Consider the following 20,376-nt stretch of genomic DNA (forward strand, 5'->3'; position numbering starts at 1 on the left):
TCTTTATAGCAGAATTTTAGCTAATAGATGAAGAACAAAAGCATTAGAATATCCTTCTTTTACACCTCCTAATGAAATAATGGATCTGGGCAGTGACCATCAATGGCTGTTGACATTACAAAAAAGAGACAACAAGCACCATGTATCTCCCAATAGAAGTACACAACACCAGGACGCCTGGGTGGCTCAGTCAGTTGAGCCTCTCTGCCTTCAGCTCAGGTCAGGATCCCACGGTCCTGGGATGGAGTACCTCGTCGGGCTCCTCGCTCAGCGGGGAACCTGCTTCTCCCTCTGCCCGCTGCTCCCCCAGCTTGTGCGCGCTCTCTGACAAATAAATAAATAAAATCTTAAAAAAAAACACAATACCATCATGAAATCGTTTTCTAAAAAAGAGAGAGAGGGAGAAGAACCTGAATCTGATCAAGTTTCTACATCAGACTACAATTTACGGAAAATACAGGGAACAGAGGAACATGTTAATTAATACCTCATGGATACAATCAACAAAATCCAAACTATGGGAGAATCTGCAGAGCAAACAATCCAGTTTCCTTAGGAAAAATCGCAGGAAGAGAGCAAAAAGAAATGGAGGGAGAAACTAGAGACAAGAATCTAAGCGTGAAGAATTGAAAAATAAAAACTTAAAAAACAGGGGCGCCTGGGTGGCTCAGTCGTTAAGCGTCTGCCTTCGGCTCAGGGCGTGATCCTGGAGTTCTGGGATCGAGCCCCACGTCAGGCTCTTCCGCTGGGAGCCTGCTTCTTTCTCTCCCACTGCTCCTGCTTGTGTTCCCTCTCTCGCTGGCTGTCTGTCTCTCTGTCAAATGAATAAATAAAATCTTAAAAAAAAAAAAAAACTTAAAAAACAACGCCAGTAATGTATCAACATCTGCTCATTAATTGTAACACTTTTACACCTGTTGTTGCCTTCATTCATCCAGGAGATCCTCAGGAAGCACTTACTATGGTAAGGACCAGGCGCCGTATTTGGTGTTAACTGACAGTAGTGAACAAAGTAGATAGTTTCTTACTATCAGGGAACGTAGAACTAAAGGAGGAGCTGAGATAGTAATAAGTAAGCCAAGAGGTAATTTCCGTTTTGTGGTGAGTGCTGGTTAGGGAGCTGGCTACTGAAGTAGCTGGCCGAGGAGGGCGTCTCTGAGGAGAGGTGGTATTGAAGCAGAGACCGAGGGTAGGCAAAGGAGACTGCCAGGTGAGGAGTATGGAAGGGTTGGGAGGTGGGGGGTGGCAAAGCAAGCAAGCTGGTTAGGAGGGGTGAGCAAGGAGTGTTTCGGGGAAAGAAAGTAGGAAGTGCGAAGCATGAAGGCCCTGAGGAGGTATGTATGAATTTGGTATGTTCCAGAACCTTAGGTTATAGCCGTAAGTGAAGCCAAGCAGGCAAGGAGGAAAGAAGACGTGAGCCAGAGAGCCAGACAGGACCCAAATTATAGTTAGAAAGTTCAGATTTTATTTTCAGTGTAACAGGAAAAGGCCACTGAGGAGTTGAAGCATTAAGCCTTCACTGTAATTTGCTTCGTCAGTCCCTTACAAACCCGTGGGTTGTTTCCAGTTTAGTCACTAACATAAATAAGACCAGAACGTCTCTGCTTTGTTCACTGAGTAGCCTGGCACAAAACATGCTTTCTTTTTTTTTAATAATATTTTTTTATTATATTATGTTAGTCACCATACAGTACATCCCTAGTTTTTGATGTAAAGTTCCATGATTCATTACTTGCGTATAACACCCAGTGCACCCTGCAATACGTGGCCTCCTTACTACCCATCACCAAACATGCTTTCTGAAAATTGTGGTTGAATTAATGAATGCTGTGAAGAATATTTGCATATCTTTGTATATCATTCTCATTCTCATTGAAGTGTATTTCTAGATGTGAAATTGCTATTTTAAAAAGTGTGTATATTTAAATTTCTGCTTTTTAAATAAATTACCTTCTGAAAGGTTACACTAATTTACACACCCCTGAGAGTACTTTTTAGTTTAAGACAAAACACTCATTATGTTTACAATTCCTGGTCAGTTGTCTTTTTCTTTGAGGCAGCTGGGAGCGTGGCCAGTGTTTCTGTCCTGGGCTGTAGGCTGATGAAGGCAGACTGTGTTTCCTTTGTTTACCGCAGTATCCCCAGCACCTTAACGTAGTGGGTGGCCCATAGTAGCACTCAGTGAGTACTTGAACTGATTTTACTGCCACTCCCCACCGGAGGCTTCCAGCTGCTGAGCGAGCCTGCGGGTCATAGAGCAGGGAGGGTCCTGAAAACTGGGGTCTTTTTAAAATTAACGAAATGAATTTCCAGTGTGTCCTAAGAGGTGAGTACAGCCCAGTGCTAAAGGGCACAGGTTCTGGAGGAAGACTGACTCCTGGCCCTACCACGTACTATCGCACCTCCATTTTCTCTTCTGTAAAATGAAGATAATAATAGAATCTTCCTCATGGGGTTGTAAGAATTAAATGAGTCAGTACCTGAAAAGTGCCCGGAATGATACCCGAATCATCAAACTCGGTAAATGTTAAGTATTCTTATTATGGTACTCCTTTGGAGCATTGTTAAACATGTTTTTCTCTCTTATTTTTAATAGCTAGAAGAAAAACTCAAGGAGAAAGTTGATGTAAGTCTGATTGAGCGAATCAATCTGACTGGAGAAATGGATACATTCAGCACGTATGTACCTCGCACATATTTGCTTAAGGCCTGCCCTTTCCCGCTCACAAAGCAGCATGTCTCAGGCTGTCGGCTTTAGGCCATCACAGGACCTAAGAGGTTTCCGGGGCCCCCTGTTGAATCAGGATGATTCTCCAGCAGCCAGTAAGAAGCATTAGAAGCTAGTGCAGCTGCCTCCCATTTGGCCCGCTCAGATACAGTCATTTTTAGCTTTCAGGGTCTTTATTGTTGCCCTATCTAGAATAACCAAAGAGAAGAAATCCTCCCTTGACCATCCCTGCAGGAAGGTCAAATCCAAGGCCTCCTGTGTGCCACCCACCCCACCCCAAATCCACAGAGGGCCAGCCCCACCTTCAGTGTCTTAGAATGTAAAGTGTGTGTGTCGGGGGGTGGGGGTGGGGTGGCAGGTGTCTGTCCAAGAAGTTCAAACTATGAAGCTTTCTCTGATAGTTATTTCGCTGGCGTTGCCTTGAGGTATTTTTGTTGTGGTCAGTAAATGAGATTGGCGTAGGCCATACTGAGGAAAAATCAAGATTCTCTTTTTAGGTCACTTCCTCTCCTTTTCTCAACTTTTTTTTTTTTTTTTCAAGTTCTGATTTAAACATTTTGAGCAAACAGGTGCTTTTGGAGTAAGAAGGGAAGAGGGATCATGGGTGGAGTGATTAGGGAGACTAGCCATGGAATTTTGTGACCTGACTCAGTGGCGACACACCCAGATAAGACCAGGACATGCAGCAAGAATGAAGAGCCAGATGCTCCTCGTTGTCGTCCATTCCCTTTTGAAATCAAACTTGAGTGTTTCTGATGAAATGATGAATCTAATCTCGATACGTGTACCTAAAAGATCGGGCGGGGGCTGTGTTAATCATTCGAAAAGTTACTTCCCCAGAGTGGTGACCACTAATTTGTTTGGTTTGCAGTGTCATCTCTAGCAGCATCCAGCTGTTGGTTCAAGATCTGGATGCTGCCTGCGATCCTGCCCTGACCGCCATGAGCAAGGTGAGGTTTTGTGAAGTGCTTCTTCTTAGACCTCCAAGAGTGACCTCAAGTGGTTGCTGTCAGCCCTGGCCTGTGGCTCCTGTGGGTTCTTCACTCCCTCAAGTGTCAGGGCCTCCAGGAGATGAGTTTATCTTGTGCCTTAGGTCAGTTGCTTGTCCTCTGAGAACAAGACAGGGAGCCGGTGTGTTCGTTAAGTCTGCAGGAGATACCTTTGTTTAGCATCTGACACGTGCTAAAAACCTTGATGTGGTCTCACCAGAATGGGTGTTTTTGTCAGTGCTTACAGCGGTAACTTCTCACTCTTTCTGAGTTCCATTATCAGCACAATATTATTGGATCAGGTTGTGGACCTTGGTTTCCTGAAGTCGTGGTGGCGCATCAGTCAGCCCGGGGCCCTCTGAACCCTCCTGGAGCACACGCTGCCTCGTGTTACTGTTTGGCTTTTATGTGCCTGTATCTTTTCTTCCTCAAAGAATGTAAATTCCTGAATTGCGCGGACCATACAGGCTATGGAAGACTCTCTTGTTTATTGATTAATTAAGCTGGAAATGGGCAGTTATTTATTGATTTTTTTAATCCAAATAACATGAAGCTTTCCACTCTAGAATTTCTAGAGCAGGGGTGAGCACACTACAGCCTGTAGTCCAAGTCTTACCCATTGCCAGTTTTTGTAAATAAGGTTCTATTGGAACACAGCCATGCTCATTCATGTATATATATTATCTGTGGGTGCTTTTGTGTTAACAATGGCAGACACAATTAATGAGTAAGGAACTCATGAGACTATATGGCTCAAAAAGCCTAAAATATTTACTGTCTGACCCTTTACAGAAAAAGTTTGCCAATGCCTGTTCTCGAGTTAACAGACTCTGGTAGCATTCTTACAAACTCTGGAGAAAGAGCTTCTCTGGAGCCTACTGGCCAGTAGCAGAGTACTGTAGAAAAAACACCGGCTTTGGGGTCAGACGGACTGAACTCTCCTCATTCTTCTTTTGGGGGTGTTGAGCAAATAACTTAACCTCTTTGGGCCCAAGTTAACTCATCAGTATGTGAAATGCAGCTCTCTGCCTCCCAGTGTTGTGAGGACGGAGCATGAAGAGAGTGACTGGCCTGGTGCCAATCAGTGTTGGTGCTCTTTTCCTCTTGTCAGGAGGAGTGGCCATGTCACTAGGTTGTGTAAGCACACATTTGGTCTGAATTTGGTTTTGTAGTAGATTGTAAACATTTAACGAAAATAGGATGAAAACCAAAACTTAAGCCGCAGGGTTTTATGAAGCTAAGTGGGGAGTCCTGAATAGCTGATGTCACAGAGTTTCTATTCAAAAGGTTGATCCTTCCACCGATCGGATGTGGATGTGTATTTCCAGTATTCTCAGTGTTTATGGGTAGCATATGAGCAGGCAAATTGAGGCTACCCATTTTCTTAAAGGAACGCGGCTCTGAAGATTCATTCTTCGGGCTCTGATTATCCCTTTGCTGCTGGTGAACATTCACTGTGTCCTGCATGTGATCTGCTCTAGCTGCCATCTCTCCTGAACTGCCACACACTTCAGATCGGAATGCAGCTGGTAAAAGAATTTTACATTTACCAAAGGAAGAGTGGACTTTTTTCCCCCCAGTAAAATAACAGTTGTAGGGGAGTTTAACACTCCAGGTGTTGCTTATATGAAATGTCAGTTCGTTAGCGGATTTCCCTCCCACTCCCCCCACCACCACGCATTTCTCCCCCAGACCCACACCAGCAAATATTAACAGAGACCATACCTCCAGAATCTTTTGTTTATATCATAGGAAAACCACAGACTAGGGAACGCAGCAGCTGGGAGACCATTACTCTTTGTCTGAGTTTTCTGGTATTCTGCTAAAATGAAATCCATGTGATGAAAATGACCAGATATAAACAAGCCAAGTGGTCACAGATTGATTCAACATACACTCTGTTATTTGTGTCTGCGTCCTGCTTTGTGTCGTTTCTTCTAGGATTTTTTAAAACTTCTGTTTTGCGGTAATGCTTATTTTTGTCTCTGGTTCCATCATTTTTGCTGCTAGTTGGACAGTTCAGTTCCGACTCTACCCAGCACAGTGCTGGGAGCTGCGAAGCCAGGAAAGACATGGACCTTACCCCAAGGTGCTTAGATTCCAGAAAGTGTGGGGTAAGAGATGTGTGAGATGAGAGGAATGCGCAAGTAACAGCAGTATAAGGTACGGGGAAATCAGTAACATAAGAAAAGTACAAAATATGCCCTCTTTCAAAGAGGAGAGAGTCCATCTCTCTCTCCGTATCAGGTGGGGAAGCGAAGAAAGCCATGAAGGATGGTGACGTTTTGAACGAATTTGTGATTAGGAGGGCATTCCAAACAGGGTGATGATATCAGCAGAGATTTATAGTTAGGAAAGCTTAGAACTTTGTCGAAATTGCCAGTCTCGTTACCCAGCTTCGCAGTTTCACAGAGCACTTGGTACTTGCGCTTACGTAGTCAAGATTGGAAACGGGAGATTGGCTGCCCTTGATGAGTTTATATTCTGGTGGGGAGAAACCTTTGAATAATTGATGCTGTAAATAAATGGATTTTATAAATAGTGAGAAAAATGAGTGTTGGGCTTGCCCACTTGGAGTAGAACTGTTAGGTGATTCTGAGTTGACGAAAGGAGGCTTTTCTGACAAAAATGGGTTGAGCCAAGCAATGTAGTTACGTCATTCTGGGAAGAAACCCTGTTCTCACCTGAAGGTACCGCATGACCTCCTTGGGCAGCACACAGGCCTTTCATTATCTGTCCCTCTGCTGCCTGGTCAGTTCTGCCACTCCTGTGCATATGCCTATGTTCTAGCCCCTGAGCCACTTCTACTTCCCTGAATGCATTACCTTTTGGGGGGCCTCCATGCCTTTTCTCATTCTCTTCTTTCTGCCTAGAATTCTCTTCCCACTATTGTCTGCCCAGTGAGCACACCCTTTAAGATCTAGTTCAAATATCTGCCCCCTTTTTAAACATTAAGGTATAATTTATATACCACAAAATTCACCCTTTTAAAGTATATATAATAAAAATATATATTTGGTATGTTCTCAAGACCGTGTAACCACCACCACTAATTCCAGAACATCTTTATCACACCAAAAAAAGAAACCTCCTACTCATTAGCACGCACTTCTCATTTCCCTGACAATCACTAATCTTTCTGTTTCTATGGATTTGCCTATTCTGGACAGTTCACATAAATGGGATCATGCAATATGTGGTCATTTGTGACTGGCTTTCTTCATTTAACCTAATGTTTTCAATGTTTGCCCATGCAGTAGCATGTATCAGTACTTCCTCCCTTTTTCTGGCTGAATAATATTCTGTTGTGTGGATATAACACATTTTTCTTATCCATTCATCGGTTGAGGCACCTTTAGGTTGTCCACTTTTTAACTATTATAGATAATGCTATGAATATTCATGTACGAGTTTTTGTGTGGATACGTTTTCAGTTCTCACATATATACCTAGGAGTGGAACTGCTGTATCACGTGGTAGCTCTGTGCTTAACATTTTGAGGAACTGCCAAACTGTTTTCCATGAGTACCTACACCATTTTACATTCCCACTAGCAATGTACAAGGGTTCTAATTTTTCCATATCTTCACCAGTACTTTTTTAAATTACAGGCATTCTACCTCATTGTGGTATTAGTTTGTATTTGTATTTCTTTGATGACTCAGACATTGAGCATCTTTTCATGTGCTTATTCGCCATCCGTGTATCTTTGAAGAAACGTCAGTTGAAATCCTTTGCCCATTTTTAAATTGGGTTGTCTTTTTGTTGAGTTGTAAAAGTTCTTTTCTAGTCTGAGTACTAGACCCTTATCAGATATATGATTTGCAAATATGTTCTCCCTTTCTGTGGGTTGTCTTTTCACTTTCTTGATTACGTCCTTTGAAACACTAAAGTTTTTAGTTTTGTTAAAGTCCAATTTTTATATTTTTTCTTTTGGTGCTTGTACTTTTGGTGTCATATCTAAGACACCATTGCCTAATACAGAATTATAAAGACTTACACCTGTATTTTCCTCTAAGCCTTTTATACTTTTAGCTTTTACATTTGGGCCTTCAGTCCATTTTGAGTTGAGTTAACTTTTGTATATGGTGTGAGGTAAGGATTCAACTTCGTTCCTTTGCACGTAGATATACAGCTATCCTGGTACCGTTTGTTGAAAAGACTATTCTTTAACCATTAGATGGTCTTGACACTCTTGTCAAAAATCAGTTGATAATAGATACACAGGTTTATTTTGGACTTTCAGTTATAGTCCCTTGATCTGTATGTCTGTCTTTATGCCAGTACCACACTGTTTTGATTATTGTAGCTTTGTGGCAAGCTTTAAAATCAGGAAGTTTGAATCCTCCCAAGTTTGTTCTTTTTCAAGATTGTTCTGGCTATTTTGATCTCTTACAGGGGTGCCTGAGTGGCTCGGTCGGTTAAGCCTCCAGCTCTTGATTTTGACTGAGGTCATGATCTCAGGGTTGTGAGATCGAGCCCCATGTTGGGCTCCATGATGGACATGGAGCCTGCTTAAGAGTCTCTCTCTCCGGGGCACCTGGGTGGCACAGTGGTTGGGCATCTGCCTTCGGCTCAGGGCGTGATCCCGGCATTATGGGATCGAGCCCCACATCAGGCTCCTCCGCTGTGAGCCTGCTTCTTCCTCTCCCACTCCCCCTGCTTGTGTTCCCTCTCTCGCTGGCTGTCTCTGTCGAATAAATAAATGAAATCTTTAAAAAAAAAAAAAAGAAAAAAAAAGAGTCTCTCTCTCTCCTTCTCCCTCTGTCCCTTCTACCCCCACCCCTAAAAATAATAATAATAAATTAATCTCTTGCAGTGTCACCACTTTTTTTGGTCTCACCCACAGTGTCTTTCTCCCTGAAGACACCACAGTACCTAGACTGCCTCTCTACTTTGTTATACAATTCTTTTTATTTCTGTCTTCCCTGTTAAGCTTTGAACAACTTGAGGGCTGTGTCTTACTCATTTTTGGATCTCCATGGCATACCTTAACAGTAGTATTCCCTGAATGACTTTGAAGGTAAAGAGGGTAGGAAGAAGAAAAAACTAAAGTTTGTAGACACCTGTTTGATCAAAGAATGGTGACAAAGTGAGATATAGATAACCCTCCTGAACAGAGGGAGCTGGATGGAGCTGGTAGACATCCAGCATGTTTATAGGAAATGGCAGGATCATAGACTGAAATTTTTAGGTGCATACAAGTGCTGTCGAAGATATGATGCTTCTTGATAGTACTCAATAACAGGGCTCCTTTTTTTTTTTAAGATTTTATTTATGTATTTGTCAGAGAGAGCGCACAAGCAGGGGGAGCGGCAGGCAGATGGAGAAGCAGGCTCCCGGCTGAGCAGGGAGCCTGATGCAGGGCTCAATCCCAGAACCCTCGGATCATGACCTAAGCTGAAGGCAGACACTTAACCAACTGAGCCACCCAGGCATCCCAATAACAGGGCTTCTTACTTGAACAGGTAACATCCTGGAGCTGATCGAAGGAAGGTCAGAAATAGGAAATGCCCACATCTAGCCATTAGCTCCCCAACTGTAGACAAGAGCCCTGCTGCTGGAAAAGGAGAGGAAAGCACGGAGTGGCACAGTTTGGTAGAAAATATACAGGAACAGCCTTAAACAGGCCAGGCCCATATGGAGGAAGTGAAATATGGTAAGAGTTTAACTTTCTGAAGCTCTAACTTAGAGATTACAGTTATGTTGTGGGTAAGTTATGTCAGAATTACCTTTCAGACCACTTTCTCTTCCCATATTGCATTATTTTCTTAGATGAGCTCTATGAGATGATAGTAAGTTATTCTTTATGGAGCACTTTACCAGGAATCAGCACCCCAATGCAGTATTTCATTCAGTTCTGACAATAAATTTATAAGGTACCTATATTATTTCCTTCTTCCTTTCCCGGATAAGGGAGCTGAAACTCAGAGAAGTCAAGTCACTTGTCCCAAATCTCTTAGCTAGCATGTGGGAGCGTCAGGCCGGATTCAAATTCAGGTCTGTCACCATGCAGGATTGTGCCACACCATACATACAGAGTAAGAGTCAGTCCGTTTGGCAAATGTGGAAACTGAAGCAAAATTAGCTTAAGTAATTTGCCTGCAAGTGGAAGGGCCCTAAGTTAGTGTGTGCCCGGTGTTTCTGGGTTTGTGACCCTGAGCTCCTCAGGCATTCCCAAGCACCCTTTTTGAGATTGGTCTTCAGCCTCTCTTGGTCTGACACCGTGACTTTCCTACAGGGGAGAAAAGGGGCTGAGAGCCAAGCCAAGTATTCCAGTCTGCTTTGCATATTTCTCCCTGAAAAGTAACGAACTGTCATCCTAGTGCATTTATTTTCTTTTTCATAATATGCCCAAAGCCATGTAGCCTTACAACAGTGAGGCCAGAAATAAAACCAGGTCTCCTGATTCTTGAAAAGGCAACTGCTTGGAATGCTTTAGTGGAAATAGGAAGAGTTCTGTCTTTTAAATGTAAATTCTATAAATCCTTAGCAATTAGCCATTGTAATTAGGCTTTTTAAGTAGGATTTTTAAAAAATTCTGTAGCTTCCTTAAAAAGAGACCATTAGTCCCATGGTACTCTCCTCACTATGTCCTTTTTTCCTAGGGCTACTCACATCACTAGGTTAAAAGAATCTAACTCTCTGTCCAAAATCAAACACACTTCGCTTTTTGCCCATTAATGGTAGTTTTAGGAGGGAAAAAAAAACAGAAGAAACTGAACAAATTAAATTTCCTTGCAGTCTGGCATGTAATTTCTATTAGGTTTCAAGACTGTGAACATGTACTCATTTAGAAGCTGCGTTACTATCCCCCAAAGACGTTTTGAAATAGTTAGAACAGTCCTCAAATCTGTTCTCATTTTCCTCAGTCATTAAAATAGATCTATTTCAGGAGGCCCACAGAACTCCATGGTTAAGAACTCCTCAAGGGCACCTGGGTGGCTCAGTCAGTTAAGCATCTGCCTTGGGCTCAGGTCATGATCCCAGGATCCTGGGAACGAGCCCCATGTAGGCTCCCTGCTCTGTGGGGAGCCTGCTTCTCCCTCTCCCCCCTGCTTGTGCTTTTTCTCACTATTTCTCTCTCTCTCTCTTTCTCAAAGAAATAAAATCTTTAAAAAATAATAAAATCCTGAACTTTCCACTTACAGTCAAAGCAAATCTTTCTTTTTTTTATAAAAGAGATTTCTTTTTCATTATGACTAAATCACCTTCATTATAAAAAATACAGATTTTTTAAAAGAAGAAAATTTAAATCACTCGTATTTTAATTAATAGATTTATTTCAGTCTTTTTATGCATATACTTTTAAAATATAAGTTCATACTTTATGTACTGTTTTATAACTTTTGTTCCCCATTTAGCAGGTTTTAATAGTTTTCTGTGTCATTTAATCCAGAGCTGTGGTAGTTCTAGTGATTGCATAGTGTTCCCCAATACAGAGTATTTATTGTTAAAATCGGAACAATAGTTAACATTTACCATGGAATCAGTACCTGACAGGCACTATGTTAAGAGCAGTCCATCTTTCAGTAATTGTGTGGATTATAGATACCGTCATCCCAGTTTTATAGCAAGAAAACTGAGGTTTAGAGAGGTTAGGTAAAACTTAGCCAAGTCATGCACTTAGCAGATTGGACAGACAGTATTAGAACTCTGAACCGGCAGACTCCACATTGCCTCATTTTAAGTATTCTAATGTACTCCTTCCCTTAAAATGTATGTAATCAACTCACTTTTAGTAATTATTTCCAATTATTCACATGTAAAAACAGTCTGGCAGGGCACCCGGGTGGCTCGGTCAGTTAAGCGCTGCCTTCAGCCCAGGTCATGATCCTGGTCCTGGGAACGGGGAACGAGCCCTATGTAGGCTCCCTGCTCAGTGGGAAGCCTGCTGCTCCCTCTCCCTCTGCCCCTCCCCCTGCTTGTACTCTCTTGCCCTCTCTCTCAAACAAAGTTAAAAACAACAACAACAACAACAGTCTGGCAACAGACAACCTCATGTGTGTATGTATGTGTGGGTGTGTATGTGTGTGTTTTCTAAACGTTCCTAATTATTAACATCAGATTAATTGCCTTAAAGAGAATTGCAGAGATCAAAAGATACGTAAAATGCTAAGCTTTTTGGTAGATATTTTCAAATTGCTTTTAAGAAAAAGTTGTACATGGGGCGCCTGGGTGGCTCAGTCGTTAAGCGTCTGCCTTTGGCTCAGGGCGTGATCCCGGCGGTCTGGGATCGAGCCCCACATCGGACTCCTCGACTGGGAGCCTGCTTCTTCCTCTCCCACTCCCCCTGCTTGTGTTCCCTCTCTTGCTGGCTGTGTCTCTCTCTGTCAAATAAATAAAGTCTGAAAGAAAGAGAGAGAGAGAGAGAAAGAGAGAGAGAGAAAAGAAAAGAGAAAAGAAAAGAAAAAAGAAAAGAAAAAGTTGTACAGGGGCACCTGGGTGGCTCAGTCAGTTAAGCGTCCAACTCTTGGTTTCAGCTCAGGCCATGATCTCCCTCTTGGGAGAGGGAGCCCTGCAGGGAGCTCAGGGGAGAGTCTGCTTCCACTTTGCCCCCCTCTTTGCTCTCTCTAAAATAAATAAATCTTAAAAAAAGGTTGTACAAATTCACCTTCCCCTTGGCCTAGTAGTAAGTAGAAAAAATGTATATTTATCTTCTTAAAACCTTTATTACTCCACTTTCTGTTCTGGATCTTGGGGAACCTTGGAGTTAGGCACCTGCATCTTCCTCTGCACTGCCATCACCACGACCTTGTCAGCTGCGTACGCACAGCCTCCCACGTAGATTCTGCTTGCTCCAGTGCCTTCAGCTAATTTCAAGCTCATTTAGGGTGGTAACACTTTTGGAAAGCAACGTGGTAAAGTGGAAAGAACATGGACTTTGGAGTTAGACATACCAATTTCTAGATCTCAGCCCTGCTAACTTATTAGTTACATGTCATTAGGCAGATCACTTCTTATCCTCGAGCCTGTCTTACCTATAAAGCAGGAATATTATTGCTTCCTTTACTATATTATTGTAGGCAGTAAGTGAAAATGTCGACCACGTGATCAAAAACTGTTCCTTCTCCCTTTTTATTTCCCACACAGTGCTTGGTCCAGTGCTGGGCATGCACGAGGTGCCTATAAATATAGCAGATGCTTGTTGTATGAGTAAAAGTAGCCCAGACAGGCTTTAGAGTGCTTGTGTGTTGCCTGGGCAGAGGCTGTTGCTTGGGCCCAGTGGCCCAGCAGCCTAAACCGTAACAGCAGACTCCGATTGCCTGAAATATTCCTGGGAGCCACATGTCTCGGTCTGTATTCTGTATCTCTCTTGTTCCATGATCAAAATGAAGAGGTAGGAATTTGAATTTGAGGAAAATTAGTTTCTCAGGAGGCCTCTCTCCAAGCTTCATATAGCAACAGAGAAAAACAAGTTCCAACGTAAGCATGTTGTAGAGCTCTGCTCTCTGATTGGTGGATTGGTCAGACTTCCCTGCTACAGTGGACTCTCTCTAGGAAGTGATTATCTCCCCAGCCTTCCCTGTAAAGTGGTAAGGTCAGCCACAGCCCGGGTCCTCAGGTAGCAGAAACCATGGTTGCGCCCCTGGCCCCGCAGTCTCTCTGCGTAGTTAAGTGTGATCATTTCCTTGTGTGCTATTTCTGTGAATCCTGTGTCTTAATCGCAGCTTCTTTTGCAATCTGTTTTTCTTGTTGTTTATATAGGGGCAGTCGTATGCAGCCCCACCTAGACAGAACGCACAAAAGGAAAAACTTCTAAGGAGGGGTAAATTTTAAATGCCAAATGCAAAGTTTACCTGGAAAAACTGGAAGTTTATTCCCACTGATGGCTTTTCATGATGTTTGTTCCTCTAGTGCAAGCTACTTTTTGTTGCCTTTTTTGCAAGAGAACTTTGGTTGATCACGGTCTGTTTAATTAGCTTCTCCCTGAGAAGCAAGGCGTACCTTGCATTAAGGCACAGTAAGTGCTTTTGTTCCTTTTTTTTTTTTTTTTTTTTTTTTAAACAAGCATCTAGGAAACAGCCTGGTGCTGTACTGCTCAGGCTTTAGACAGATCTGGGTTGTCTCCACTCTGTCATTTGCCAGCTGTGTAACTTTGGGCAAGGTACCTACCCTCGTTAAGCTTTTTTCCTTTCCTCATCTACAAGACTGCTGGGAGAACCCAGTGAGCTCACGTGGGAATAGTAAATGAGGTGATGTATGCAGAGTGCCGGGCAAGGGGACCTGCATATGGTGGGTCCTAATGTCCATGTCTTGGGCCGTTCAGGTTACAGCTCAAGTGTTAAGTCATCTGGGATGGGTGATGGCAAGCATCAACCCATCTGAGGCAGTGACTGGACAGAGTCACTGCCAATTACGTTTTGCGGACTTTTTTTTTTTAATAGTAAAACCAACATCAGCTTTCCTTGTTCTCCAGTACTTTAAATTGTTTTCTTCTGTCATTAAGCTGACTTAAATTTAAAATCACAAATCTACTTTACTTTTGCTAATACTTCTTTTAACTTAACCAGCGGAGTCATAACTGGCTAACGTACTAGAGCAAATCAGATCTTTTCACATATATTCCAGAGGCGGATGTGTACTGACCTGGCCAGTGGTGATCAAGCGGGAACTCGAAGTCCAACGTCCCACACTCCATCTTGCCTCAGAGTTGCTTTGTAGCCAGTGACAGGGCACATCACTACCTCCCTTTACCCTTGTCTTCTGTCAGATCATTATTTATTAAGTTTTTGAGATGTTGAAATATAAAATGCTGCCAGGTTGGAAAACAGTAGTCATTACTGTAGAAGAACTTCATGGCAATTGGAGGAAGGGGGCATGAAGCTCCCTTCCCAGATTACCGTGTTTACCCAGAGCATTCTGCTCCGAGTGCTGCCTCGGAGCTGGGCAGAAGGCGAAGTACAGACATTAACAGCATCTGTCAGTTTGGGCCTCACCTATGAGCTCATTTAAGCTCATCACCTAGGATGCTCACTGTTTGGATGGGTCAACTCTCTAAAATCAGATGGGAAAGGAAGCCTTTTGAATAAGATAAAAAGACAATGAGGAAAACATTACACATAACCAAGCATTAGAATATAAAGTCAGTTCACATAGAACTTTCCACTGTTACTCCGTTGTTCGTTTCTGATTCTCCCCAGTAAAAAACTTAAGAGAGCTTTTTCTATCTGGCACTTTGTTGCGGAACCTTGCATAAGACTTAAGGTCTCTGGGCCTTGGTTTTCTTATCTCTAAAATGAAGATGGAAGGGCCTTCCTGCTTTTTTATATGCTTACACATACCTAAAGCTTTTAAAATATAAATATCTGCTGATTTGACGAAACATTAGGGCAAAACATAGAGTCACTCAGGCTTTCCAGGCGCTGGGGAGTCATCCATGCACAATATGATTCTTTTGAACAAGTTCCTTCAGTATTGAATTTTTCCTTTCCCCAAGAGCTCCATAAAAATATGGTGGTTTCTTGCCAGAGACATCAAGGCCTCAGAACTACTGCCCTCCTTCTATTATATGGTTTGTGTTTGGCTTCGGATCCTTTTAACAGACAGCCCACCTCCACTCTGAGAGGCTGAGGCAGCAGAGCTCCTCCGGCACATTCCTGCTCTTCTCAGGATTAAAGTGCCCATTTGCTGCCAGCTTCGGGGCAGTCTGGGAGCCGACACTGCCTCTCTTCTCCTGTGTGTATCCAGGGAGGGAAAGGCACGGCGGCATTGCTTCTTTCCCTGTTTTACTCCAGACATTTTCCAGAGCATTTCTCCCAATGCTCAGATGGTCAGAGCTTGAGCCAAGCAGGGCTCTCATTTGTGTTCATGGCCTGGTCAGGGACCACTCAGGTCCTCTCAGCGGTGCTGGTCTGCCCCGCGCCTGCCATCCATGCCGTCCCTGCCCCTCTTTCCTGCCCTCTACCTCGTGCCGCTGTCTTACCCTCTGATCTGCCCCCTCGTAATCGCCAGGGTTCTTCTTTTCTTTCCCTTGATGGAAACCCCAACAGAATCTCAAAGGTTTTAGGAGTAAGGTTTGAATGTTTTATTATGGAAAATTTCAGTGGTGTGCAAAAGTAGAGAAAACAATATGACAAACCTCATGGACCTGTCACCCAAATTCACTAATCTTCTTTCATCTACTCCTCCTAACTCTAGATTATTTCGAAGTAAGTCTCACACGTCCCATCATTTCCAGTTCCCTTTTTTCAAAATCCTCCCCTCTTCGCAGTTTACTTGAGAGGAAGACCTAAGTCACCCTCATCGAGGTTTCGTTTCACTTAGCCCCAGCCACCTCCAATCTCCCAAGCTACCGGCGTGCTCACAGGTGGCTGCCCCTGCCCTGTCCTCACACAGCCTCCTTCTGCTGGAACAGCTGCAGGACAGTCCAGTTCACCTGCTTGGTGAAGGTTCCTTGTCAAGATGGCCACTTAGATGGGAAGGGAAGGCTATTTCAAGCATGAGGGGGCAGGTTAGGAAAAGATACCTAAGTCACACCTCACTGGCCAAGATAAGGTGGGCTTACTTGTATTTATCCACAGTCAGCCACGACAGACTAGGTAAGACACACTGCCCAAGATAAAATGGCAGCTGTGAGAGCAAGCTCTAGCCTCATTGCCACTCCGCCTGCCCCTTCCCCGGGAACGGGTCAGACTCCTCCTGTGAGGGATCTAAAGGCTTCTCTTCCCCTGTCTCCATTTTCAGATGCAGTGGCAGAATGTGGAGCACGTTGGTGACCAGAGCCCTTACGTCACCTCTGTCATTCTTCACATTAAGCAGAATGTCCCTATCATCCGTGACAACCTGGCTTCCACGCGGAAATACTTCACTCAGTTCTGCATTAAATTTGCAAAGTAAGTCCTGGAACATTCTTCTTCTTCTTCTTCTTCTTCTCCTTCTCCTTCTTCTCCTTCTCCTTCTCCTCCTTCTCCTCCTCCTCCTTCTCCTCCTCCTTCTCCTCCTTTTTTTTTTTTTTTTTTTTTTTAAGTAGGCTCCACCACCAACCTAGAGCCCAACACGGGGCTTGAACTCATGACCCTGAGATCAAGACCTGAGCTGAGCTCAAGAGTCAGACGCTTAACCGACTAACCACCCCCCACCCCGCCCCAGGCACCCCTGGAACATTCTCATCACTGGGTTATTTTGAATGCCATACTTACCACCAGCATGCTGACAATCCAGGTGTCCCACCATCCAGCTAGGGCTTATTCTGGTCCCTGTAGGCGAACAAATTTTTTGCTACCCCAAAGAAGCATACTAAAACTAAATCCACTACTTAAAGTCACAGACAACAGTAACAGCATGAAAACATCAACCACATGAAGACAAACTCAGAAATGAGTTGGAGAAACCATTACTTTGAATTATGTGGACATAATAGTGCCCCTGCCTCCCCACAGGTTTGGATAATTGAAATTATTTTTTAGTGATCTCATGTATATATTTTGTCTCTCCAACTAGATTATACGCTTTTTTAGAGTAGGAACCCTCAGTTCTATTTCTTTTAAGCCTTCTCTTCCTCCTTCTCCATAGTACTTATTACTGGGGCTGCCAGAATTTATCTGCTTCTCGACATCCTTTAGTCCAGGGAAGGTACTAGAAGCTGGGCAGAGCAAGTCCAGGGGTTCCATTGCCAAAGGAGATGAAGTGAACGCTTGTGCTGCGTGTCTTCCTGCTACGTCCTCGTGTGTGGCCATTTCTGGCTTGACGTTTGGAAGTAAGGAAATAAATGGTTTGGTCCTTTGCCAGTCAGCATCTGGCTGTAGCACCGTTTCCCCCGAGGCCAGGCAATGTAGAGGGTCAGTGCCTCCTCTAACCAACGAGCAAACAAGCGTTTTGGCACACGTCTCAATGAAGGGCTTCGGGAAGGTCAGCCTATTCCAAGCTACTGTATTTAGGTTGTCCTCATCCAAGTCCCAAGGGGGGATTTAGGGCTCCAAGTTTCTGTCTTCCCCAAATCTCTCCCGGTTTGTATTCAATTAAGGCTCGCTCTCTCCATCACAAATAAATCCCTAAGGAACAACAATTATGGAGGGGCTTGTGGTATTAGCTTCAGTTTCCAGTTTGTCAAGAAAGGATTGAGTGGGCTCTCCAGGGAGGCATTAATGTTTGCATTATGGCAGATGAACCGGAGTTGACGTTCCCTTCGCTCTCTGAGTGCTCGTCAGTGTGTGTTAAAGGCTTTGCTGATAAATCACATTGTGACACTCCCATACCCTTGGTAGAAACGACGTCTCTAAAATTTTACTGTGGCCAAAAATCTCCAGTGTGGCTGCACAGGGGTCTAACTGAGCTAATGGTAGAATGAGTAATGGGCCGATTTGCTTAGCTGGTCCCGGCATCACCCTCACATTCTCTCAGAGCCCTTTAATTTTATTACTAAGCTCATATTGGGTGAGCTAGGAATAGGACGCCCATCGCTATCTCTGGAAAAGTTTAACCTCTGATAGAAAAAGTAGTGTTCTGATTTAATCCATAGTACCCTCTCCTCCTTGTAAAATCGCAGCCGAGAGTAGGAGCCTCAGAGGTAGCACTGTGGGAAGACCCTTCCCCAGCAAGAGCAAGAGCTGCCGCCACCCCACACGGATGGGGTTCCCCATCACATTGCCGGGACTTCTCCCGTCGCCCTCCCCGTGACATGTTTCTGGTCCCTGTATTTTCCTCACCCCACTCTTGTAGACTAGCACACAGAGCCAATTCCAGGGTACAACCGAAGTCTACTCTACAGAGAAGTACCTTAGGTTATAAATTGCATGTACCATTGCGATTAGTCATGAATTCAATCTCACATTACTTGTTTGGCCTGGCTGTAGTTTCGAGCCCTGAAGAATCCCTTCTACATTACATGGTCGCCGTTCTCTCTCCTGATCAGCAAACCTGCCCCTAGACCTGATCGCTGGAGTTTATGTTGCTTTCTCTTTAACTTCTTTTCTTATCTCATCAATGCAAAGCCATAGATGTTTCCTTTTGCCTCCATTTGGTCTCTGAAGCAATAGTCTTTCCTGTTTAGACATCAAGATCACCCCTCGATTAAAACTACTATTTGAGGGGCGCTCAGTCTTTTGACTGTTGAGCGTCCAACTCTTGGTTGTGGCTCAGGTCGTGATATCACAGTTGTGTGATCAAGCCACTTCTTCTGCTCCTCCCTCTTCTCAAAAAAATAAGTAAATCTTAAAAAATAAAAAAAACGACTATTTGAACCATAAGCAGCTTCCTTCATCCACTAAGCTGATTCTCTTCCGTTCTATAATGGGGACGATAAGACAAATCTCTTACCAGTGGTTTAGAGGATAAAATGAGAAGTCATGTGTAAACTTCCGGTAAAGTGCTGCTACCAAGCTGACGTTCAAAAAGTGGTAGCTGCTACCATTTTAATTTGTTATTATTTATTATTTATTCAGCATGCAGCCATTTGAGCACCTGCTATGTCCCAGACATAGAATTAAGTGCTTTGGCTGAGTAGACACGTTCCGTTTTCATTCGCCTTACAGTCAGGTGGAGGGAAATAAACATGTGAGCAAATCAGTATAGTAAAGAGGGTTACATGCTAAGCTAGAGGTCTGTGGACTCTATGGGGAGTATGCTGAGGAAAGGCTTCACAAGGAGAGAGGTCCTTGAGCAGGGTGCAAGAGGTGTGTGTGTACTGACCCACAGGGCCACAGGGAAGGGTATTTTGGGCACAGGGAGCAGTGTAAGCAAAGGCACAGAGGCATTAAGTAGCCTGCAGAATCAAGCATAGGGTGCCACAGCACAGCATGATCAGGCGAGGGACGGAGAATCAGGACAATCAAGCAAGGCCTTGTCTGTAGCCATTGTAAGGATTTCAGTCAGGGAAGGGTGTTGAGCATGTTTGCCTCTGCAACAAATCCCTCTGGCAGCTGATGGTTAGCAAAGACGAAGCCGAAGGCGGCAAGACCAGGTAGGAAAGAACTGAAAGAGCTCAAGTGAGAAGGGTAAGGGCAGCAGCGGTGGGCATGGTCAGGAGGGCGGGGAAGGGAGTGCAGGGCAAGGACTGGGAACTGATTGGATATTGGGGTAGAAGGCCAAGGGAGCAGTCTCGGGAAACTCCTGGTTTCTGGTGTGGATGACTGGGTAGATGAGCTCGGGTCCGCTGAGCCTGGGTTCCAGGGTGGAGCTGAGTCCTGGATATGCTGGAATTGAGGTACCAGTGCCGTTCCAGTGAGGTGGCCGGTACTTTATCTGGTGTTCGAGCAGGCACAAACGTATAGAGATCGGAGAGGGGGAGTCATGGCTCCAGGAGCAGCTTTTGCAGAGTGGGAGAGGAGGGAGCTGGCCAGCTTTTATCTTGACTTCCACATCCTGTATTATTTTCGCTCCTTCCTTGGTCATGGGCCCTGTGTTCTCCTGGTCAGTCCACCTTGGATCTGGCCTTGGTTGTAGGCATTTCTCGTCCCACACCTTCCATTCTGCACCTGTACAACAGCTTTCCCTGCTCAGGCTCTGCAGTTTTTTCTAAAAAGCCCTCCTGACCTATTAAAATTCCTTCTCCCTTTCCCCAAACCAGCTTGCCCTCCAATCCCCAGTAAATTTTTCAGAGATCATGTATTTTTTTTCCTTTGTTCTGACAGTGACTCCCTTAGCAATTATTTTCTGTCTTTGCATTTAACATCCTGTAACTATCTATCATGTCTGTTTTCAGCTGCTAGTAATAGTAGC

The 20,376-nt window shown here is 44.0% G+C and overlaps 1 protein-coding gene across 3 annotated transcripts in view; it reads left to right on the forward strand.

Annotated features, from left to right (window-relative positions):
• VPS53 (VPS53 subunit of GARP complex) overlaps positions 1 to 20,376 on the forward strand; it is a 136,304-nt gene that overhangs the window by 94,190 nt on the left and 21,738 nt on the right. For all 3 annotated transcript variants that reach the window (XM_045773639.2, XM_087854667.1, XM_045773641.2), the window contains 3 exons: positions 2,597 to 2,679; positions 3,600 to 3,678; positions 16,405 to 16,553. In XM_045773639.2, the coding sequence (XP_045629595.1) occupies positions 2,597 to 2,679; positions 3,600 to 3,678; positions 16,405 to 16,553 (311 nt within the window). The remainder of the gene's footprint in view (positions 1 to 2,596; positions 2,680 to 3,599; positions 3,679 to 16,404; positions 16,554 to 20,376) is intronic.

Source organism: Ursus americanus, chromosome 23, assembly GCF_024610735.1.
Source record: "Ursus americanus isolate L20-20 chromosome 23, mUrsAme1.1.p, whole genome shotgun sequence".
Classification (NCBI taxonomy): Eukaryota; Metazoa; Chordata; class Mammalia; order Carnivora; family Ursidae; genus Ursus; species Ursus americanus.